Raw genomic sequence first — 8,549 nt, 5'->3', positions numbered from 1 at the left:
AGTGGGGGGGGGGGGAATATGCTACTTACTTCTATGGTTTTGAGGATTCTAGCCAGGGAGCCAATGCCTTCGCGCATCTTGAGGACCAGCACGGCCTTCTGGATTGCCTGCTCTGCCTCGTGGCTCTCGCTGGCAGCATTTGCCAGGATCATCTCCTCCTCTGTCAGCTCAGCATCTGCAACACATAGCAATTACTTAAATCAACTGTCACTTTGTGATACTGTGCGGCTTCTCTTATTTCTTCAAATTGATTTCGGTTTTATGATACTGAAATTGACGATCTCCTATTGTCCATATGAACGGCACCGCGCTATGAAGAGGCATGATTAAGTGGGTGTAGGGCTCCAAGAATTACGAAACTCGACACTAGACAGAGGCGTATGGTCAACTTCAGGCTTAGTTCACTTCAACCCCGGAGAAAGAACCACCGGTATCAATTGGATAAGAAGATGGGTGAACCTCACAACCAGCCCGATTTCAGTTTCTGGCAAGAAAAAATAAATCTTTACGCCATCTGGAATGAAGCAGCGGCCATTCAGTTCGAAGCCAATCACTTTAACCCATCAACTTTACCGACTCGATGTTACTATCAGTACGTGTGGCCGCGCCATAGCTCAAGCGGTCAGTCGCTGGCTTCCCATCGCGGCGGCCCGGGTTCGATCCCGGGTCTGGTGAAATGGGATTTGTGGTGGACAAAGTGGCGCTGGGGCAGGGTTTCTCCGAGTACTTCGGTTTCCCTTGCCAATCTTGATTCCACCAGTTGCTCTACAATCACCCTCACCTATCATCTGGGGCTGATACAATAGGCCAAAAGTGGGCGCAGTACAAGGGATTTAGTCCCACCCCACTGGCAATACAGAAAGATCAGTATGAATTAAGTATTCGAGGCCTGCTATTCTGGAAACGTTGACATCTGAAGTCCATGATGTAATCTGGCTGCTGTGTCAATATCAGATATAAATTTTATGAAACGTTCTGTTGCAGATAACAGACTTGGACCTTATAGATATATATATAATTTTGATCAGCATTCAATGCATGGGACCGGTCTAGAAAACCGAGATTAACGGCCGTGGGGATCCGTTGCGCTGAACTTGGGACACCCTCTATCCGCTAAAGTTGCCACTAACTTCGTCGACAAGCGGTGGTCGCTCGGTCGGTATAGTTCGCATGTGGACTAAAGCCACGGAGTTGGTTTTCAATGCATGGGATTATTCTTCCTCTTCTTCAGAATACGCAGACACAGAGAGATGTACTCTTGTAGTGAGGTTACGGAAGGACTGGAGATAATCACATGGCGTGGGGTTCCCGCTAAATCAGTTGCAATTAAATTAGGGAGCACCAAGAATTATTTGACGTGCAGAAAAATTGTACATTTCTTCTGTAGAATAAAATTTTGAAGATATTTTTTCGCAATTATGTGATGAATACTCACTACTTCCCCGTCTGAATAAGACGCGACAGTCTGCAATATTTTGAACATATCACAAATTACAAATCTCTTTCTGTTACGAAATGCGGGGCAACAGAAATAGCGTACACATGTACTTCGGAACAGGCTGTACGAAGGTACATACGTACTTAATCCTGAAGGAACGTAAAGGGAACGCTGACCCTTCCCGTAGCTATAAGAAGAAATATATTCGTGTCTCAGTGAAACATAAGAGGGTTTGTCTGCCCTGATATGATTATAGATACTCAATCATAAAAATCCTCTTTTCCCCTTGCAGATGGGATTGAGCGGAATTGGATTTCATCGCATTTTCGATGAAGTAAATAAATTGACCCTTCTTTGGGGGGAATTTCCCGAGTACAGATTCTTTAATTTAGAGCAAGTTTGAGTGTCTCGGTGGAACTTAAAGAAAAGATTAGACCAGGATCCTTCACTCAATTTACATTGCAATTTGCGTGAACGGCAACTGTACCAGCTGCGCCCACTCACACAGAATCCAAGTTTCATTTTATATAAAAGGCGAACTGTTTATATTTGTTTATGTAGAGACAAATATTTCTACAGGGCTCTACAATTTATACCATTTATTTAACATTTTAATTTATTTAACATTTTCGAATACAAAGAATTGCTCCCTAAAGAAATAACTTTAGATATATTTTAACTCATTAAAATGATTCTAGATTGAATTTCTTATAATAAGCCTATTCTCAATATTCATCACCAAAATAGCCTGACAACTAACCAAATATTAACCTTTACTTAAATTATAGCTACTAAATTTTTCGCCCGATAGCAGTCTTATTTTGTCTCTGTATTTGATTATTAAGGGATGAACATAGACTGAGGGTGTTTGACAACAGGCTGTTGAGGAGAATATTTGGACCGAAGAGAAATGAAGTGACAGGAGGTTGATAAAAACTGCATAATGAGGAGCTCCATAACTTGTATAATTGTATTGTAATTATCAAGTCAAGGAGTATGATATGGGCAGGGCATGTAGCACGAATAGGGGAGATGAGGAATGCATATAGGATATTGGTGGTAAAGCCAGAATGAAGGAGGCCACTGGGAAGACCAAGACACAAGCGGGTGGGCAGTATTAAAATGGCTCTTAGAGAGATAGGATGGGATGGTATGAATTGGATTGATCTGGCACAGTATAGGGACCAGTGATGGGTTCTTGTAAACACGGTAATGAACCTTCGGGTTCCATAAAATTCTGGGAAATTCTTGAGTAGCTGTAGATTTGGCTTCTCCTCAAGAAGGGCTCAGCTCTAAAAGTAAGTAAGTATTTGATTATCCCCCTGTTGTTGCTATACAACTGTTCGGTGAAAACATTCCCTCGGCAATGAAAACACAAGAAACAATACAAGAATTGTTGGATCCGTCGTTTTCAGTACGGCCCTTGTCATATCGAATGGAAGTAGGCTATTAGTTCTTTCCAAACTTCTAGTTTTTATGGCTTATTTGAAAAAGTTGAGTCTATCTTATATGAAAGCGTCCAGTGCTGGGATAATTCGTGAAAATGAATTCGAAATAATATGTAAATACGTGCCGTAGTCTAAGTTGAGAATTATTTTGGGGTTTATTTTGAGAAACGTACATCAAGATTTCTTGTATTCTGACTGAGATTTTAACCCGGTGTCTCTCGACAAGTAGGAGCGTTAGGCAAAGTACCCGTTGCGACCTGTCTGTTAGGTCTACGGGACACGCGGTAATATAGTTAGTTGAGCCATTATACTAAAAGCCGAAAGATCGCGGATTCTATTTCCGATGAGGTCATTGTATTTTCTCATTTGACCTAATTCTTCCAGCCACACTATGGCCCTGGGTTCGACTCAGCCTCTAACAGAAATAAATACCAGGAATCTTCATGGGAGTAAAGAGCGGCCGGGGCGTAAGGCTAACAATCCCACTGCCATCTATCAGCCGATTGTCTAGAAAATGTGGGAGCCTCGACGTCTCACAACCCTATGGGCCTTCATGGCCTGGTACAGGGATAGCTCTGTCTTTTACCTATTATGTCTATTGCATTCGTTATCATCATCATCATCATCATCATCATCATCAGTGATCTGTCAGATGACAGGTCTACAGTCTCTTGCAAAACAATTCCTCCACTTAATGCGATCTAGAGCTTTCTCCTTCAAATGACAGTATCCTCTTCTGTCCCAAGGTTATCCAGCATCTTCTTACGTCTTCTTCCTCGTCTTCTTGTCACTTCTATCCGCCCCTCTATCTTTCCCTCAATAACTTCTTTTAGAAGGCAGTTTCTGCGTAAAACATGACCAATCCAATTAGCCTTCCGTTTTCTTATTTCGTGTAGGATATTCCTCTGCTCACTGACTCTAATTAACATTCGTTATAATACTCGTAAAACATGGAGCGAATATTTTCCACTGTTGGACCCTAAAAGGGAGTGGAGTAAAGAGAACACTTCATAATCTGCAATGTTTCTGAGTGTGACGTTTGTCTTATACTGTATATTTATAGTTCAGTTAGCGGCGCTGTCAGAAACCTGAACTCTGTGGAAATGAGTTGTAACGGATGTGAATAGCAGCATCGTGTCCTAATTTAAGGCAGTATCCCTGTATTTGTTTGGACGAACTGAGGAAACCCACGAACAAAGTNATCCAGCATCTTCTTACGTCTTCTTCCTCGTCTTCTTGTCACTTCTATCCGCCCCTCTATCTTTCCCTCAATAACTTCTTTTAGAAGGCAGTTTCTGCGTAAAACATGACCAATCCAATTAGCCTTCCGTTTTCTTATTTCGTGTAGGATATTCCTCTGCTCACTGACTCTAATTAACATTCGTTATAATACTCGTAAAACATGGAGCGAATATTTTCCACTGTTTAACCCTAAAAGGGAGTGGAGCAGAGAGAACACTTCATAATCTGCAATGTTTCCTGAGTGTGACGTTTGTCTTATACTGTATATTTGTAGTTCAGTTAGCGGCGCTGTCAGAAACCTGAACTCTGTGGAAATGAGTTGTAACGGATGTGAATAGCAGCATTGTGTCCTAATTTAAGGCAGTATCCCTGTATTTGTTTGGACGAACTGAGGAAACCCACGAACAAAGTCACTCAAGATAAACGGTGTCCCTACCGAGGTCCGAACCTATCATCTTTCGAGTAGAAGTTAGAAGCTTTGCCGCTTTAGCCAACTTGGTCAGTGGGACGCTGCTTGTACGGCAAGTGTTCTTGTAGGCATTCGAATTCTAATGCACAGTTTATAGTCAGAACAGAATGGCGACGGGCTACGGGCGGGAATAAGAGATTTTTCACTTTTCCAAAGTATCCAGACTTGATTTGGGGCCCACAAAGCCTCCTACTCAATACGTACCGGAGAATTTTCGCCAGAGTAAAGCGGCCTGGGCGTGAAGCTGACCACTCACCTCAATCTAGTGCCGAAGTAAAAAATGGTGGAGCTATGCCTCCATTCCCCCAAAAGCCTTTGTGGCCTTATGCTTAATTAAATGATCATAGGGACAGTTTTACCTTGTTGTTGTTATTGGAGAGGGTGGGTTTCCCCATGCACTTAGACCAGATATTGGTCCATTGTGCGTCCCCCTGTGATATTCTACCAGTCTCTATTCCCTACCGATACTGGTGCGTGCCATCAGTCCCGACTCAGCCAGCGAGTTCGGCCTCTACTGGCTCAGGGGTATCTCGATGTTTCCCCATCTACCGGAGGCGTTAGAGACTACTGTTGGGCGGGAAATGGCCTGAATTTGGCTCAGAGGTCCCCTTGGGACATGGGGTTCTTTTACGTGCCGTAAAGCTACAACACGGGACCCACGGTTAAAGACCCTCCCGGAGGACTTCTTCCCTAAATTTTTCCGCCCTTAAAAATTCCAGGAGTCACGAGGTGTGAACGTTATCCCTAGACTACGGAGGCCGCTCAGTTTTACCTTACTTTTACAGTAATTTAAAGCTGGCATCTGAATTTTTCACATGTGAATGAATGATTTAATCCGTGAATGAAGACAGAAGGATTCGAGTTAGAGTTGCATGTATTACCAGGTTATAACAAATTCTGAGGTTATGAGACGCTAGTTCTCATGCATGAGCTAATTCTGGAGCAGTGGATGCCTGCAAGACCCAGTAGCTTCAATGAGAGAGAATCACTCTCAGTGTAAATACTACGTAAGTCACTCGTCACAAAACTGTGCAATGGCAGTTGCCTGAAGTGAGATAAATCTGACACCGGTGGTCGGATCCAAGGGCTAAAACTCATGCTTCATATTTGGGACGTCCTTGGTTCAAATCTCGATCCGTAGATAAGTTTCTTGAAGATTTTCTTTGGTTGTTTTAGTATCTCAAGGAAGATGCTATATTACTTAAAATTAAGCCACAAATGTTCCTTCCACATACTTCCCACGGACCGCACTCGCATAGTCGTTAAGTAAACCATAACTCAACAAGAAGAACACGAAGCAAGAGTATCTCATAATCCTCAATTAATTTTTTTAAATAAGAAAATTATACCAATGAATAGAATGAACTTGGTACGATGGGTTTGTTATGGAGGTGATCAGATATTTGAAATGTAAGAGCCCTTGTCCAGAGAGAGTGCTGGGGGTCGAGACGAGGATTCAAGTGCTCGCTACAGGGTCCTAATTGCCCCAAGTGTCTCGCGATGCATTTAACACAATTTCTGCTTCTTCAGCCCGATTGTTCGCACACAGAGACCGTATAATTCAGCTTTTGAAGTGAGGGCTGACTGGAGGAGCGGGTGGAGTTGAGAACACGACAGAGGAAATGGGCCGAGAGTGCAGCACAATGCTGAGTGGGATAATGGGCTTGGCAGAGAGGAATTTGCCTTTTTTTTATTCTGGAATTGGAATTTCCCTCCTATCCCTCTCGTCCCCTTCCCCAGTTTTCCCTCATACATATTCCCCCCCCCCCCCTTTTATGAAATAAAAAGTCAATCTCTACTTCAATCTTGTTCTTTTATATTATTTTCTTTTTGCTTTTTACTTTTGACAATTTTATTTTAGGTCAGTTTAGTTTCAGCGCAAATTGCGATATGACATTCAGTCTGTACGGCTCGCCGCTTTGCTTTCTTCTACTGCAAATACTTCATTACTTGTTGCTGCCAACAAAACTGTTCTGCCCTACGCGTTTACTGTGGAGAGACTGACTCAAAACGACAGCCAGGAATGTTCCTACTGCACGCAAAAAAGAAGGAAATATTTGGTAATATACGCATAGCATAAACATTTTGTTACGTTCGATTTTCATTGCAGATCTTGCGAATTATAATTTCTCGATCTGTTATAAACAGCGTAAAACAGCCGGGAGAGATGATCCGGGACCTCCAGCATAAAATTTGACCAATGTCGGTCTGACAGCGCTCGAGTTTCAGATGACAACATAGAAATCATTTTTATTTAATTCTATGAAAAACTGCAAGATTTGCAGAAAAACTGCGTGGGGCATAAATGTGTTTTAGTTTATTTTTCTGTTCAAATTCGCTCCGAGATACTGGCATAGTTTTATCCTTTACACTTTCCCGATTTTAACAAAACTTTGAACAGACTGACGAAGCTAAGCCGAGCTTCCTGGTATCAAACTTCATGCAAGGTCTTCCACTAGTTATCTGCACAGTAACCATGGAGCTGGAAGTAGAACGTTCCTCTGAAATGTTGTTACCGACCGTATCTCAATCCAGAGAACTATAATATGGGCACAGTAATAATATCTGATGAAGGATACAAATTCCATAGCTTTTCATATATGCGATTTTCTCAGCCCTTCTTTTCCTTTGACTCTGCCAGTTCAGAAGTTAGTCCGTGTTCTGTGATATAACTGTTTAAAATAAATTACCTACAAAGTAATTTTAAATGCCCCGATAATTGATATTCAGCTAAGATTTCGTGCAAGATTTTATGTTCGCATTATTCAGTGGTGATAAGTTACTTACAGTTATATGACAGCTAACCAAGTGACGATCAAGACGTCTGGAACTTTGAATGGTACCCACCTGTCGAGATGTCGCTGTTCTCTGGTTCTTCATGGGTTGCGTGAGACTCTTGTTGACATTCAGTTTTCTCCTCACCGTCCGCTGCGGACACCCGGACCTCTTGGCTTTCTGGCGTCACAGTGATACAAACACACATCATGCAACGCCAACTAACATGTATTACCATGTGTTACCATGCTAGAGCTACTTTTGAGAATCAGCAGCGAACTCATGCGGTAATGGAAACAGAATGAAATTCAAATAATGCGAGAAAAGTTTTCAACGGAGCTCAAGATTTAAATTGTGTTCTTCTGGATTGCGACACAGTGTAGTTTCTCAGATGGTTACCATGTTTCGGAGAAACCAGATGCTACCTTCATCAAGGAAAACTGAGATGTAGGCAGTATATTTCTCCTATATATTGGTGACCATGCACGAAACTAAACGTCTCATAACCCAGAAGACTACAAATACTACGAATACTACTACAAATACAAAGACTACGAATATTAAACTACTTTATAGTCTAAATATGCTTCTTCAGTTTATAATAACCTAGTCTCTAAGGCTGATATTCTCTTTAATAGTCTCCCAGACTCTATTAATATCCACCTCAGCGTCTAAATTTTCCAAAGCTGCGGACCTATTTGAGATTTCGACACGATACTGCTCTTTACCCTCTACCTCATTTAATCTTGAGATTGACCCTCTTCATATGAACTCTGTGTGTTGTTTGTTTACTCACTACCAGTCTCGTCCCAACTTTTGCCACTACTAGACAGTGGTCAGTTTCACAATCTGCTGCCCTGAACGATCTAACATAAGTATATTTGAATGCCGTCTCCTGTCTATCAAATTATGGTCAATCTGACTGTGAGTCTTTCCATCAGGAGATCTTCAAGTAAATTTATGAATGTGAAGTGAAGGAGCGCGCGGTAGCATAGTTGGTTGAGGCACTATGTTTTAAGTCGAAAGGTCGCTGGTTCGAGTCCCGATGAGGTGGATTTTTCCAATTTACCGAATCCTTCCAACCGCAGTATGGTGACCCTGAGGTCGACTCAGCCTCTAACAGACATCAGTACCAGGAATCTTCCTGGGGGGGGGGGGGATAGTGAGGCACGACATG

The 8,549-nt window shown here is 42.2% G+C and overlaps 1 protein-coding gene across 2 annotated transcripts in view; it reads right to left on the bottom strand.

The window, feature by feature from the left end:
• Positions 1 to 8,549, bottom strand: part of LOC111866340 (tyrosine 3-monooxygenase) — a 69,335-nt gene that overhangs the window by 18,164 nt on the left and 42,622 nt on the right. Inside the window, exons 4-5 of one of the 2 annotated variants that reach the window (XM_023855189.2) lie at positions 7,445 to 7,552; positions 30 to 175 (exon numbers count right to left, since the gene is read on the bottom strand). In XM_023855189.2, coding sequence (XP_023710957.1) covers positions 30 to 175; positions 7,445 to 7,552 — 254 coding nt within the window. The remainder of the gene's footprint in view (positions 1 to 29; positions 176 to 7,444; positions 7,553 to 8,549) is intronic. The other variant, XM_033752201.1, reaches the window with a different exon arrangement.

The sequence above is a fragment of the Cryptotermes secundus genome, unplaced genomic scaffold (assembly GCF_002891405.2).
Source record: "Cryptotermes secundus unplaced genomic scaffold, Csec_1.0 scaffold40, whole genome shotgun sequence".
Classification (NCBI taxonomy): domain Eukaryota; kingdom Metazoa; phylum Arthropoda; class Insecta; order Blattodea; family Kalotermitidae; genus Cryptotermes; species Cryptotermes secundus.
Note: the sequence above shows the minus strand (reverse complement) of the source record. Positions and strands in the feature narration are given on the sequence as shown.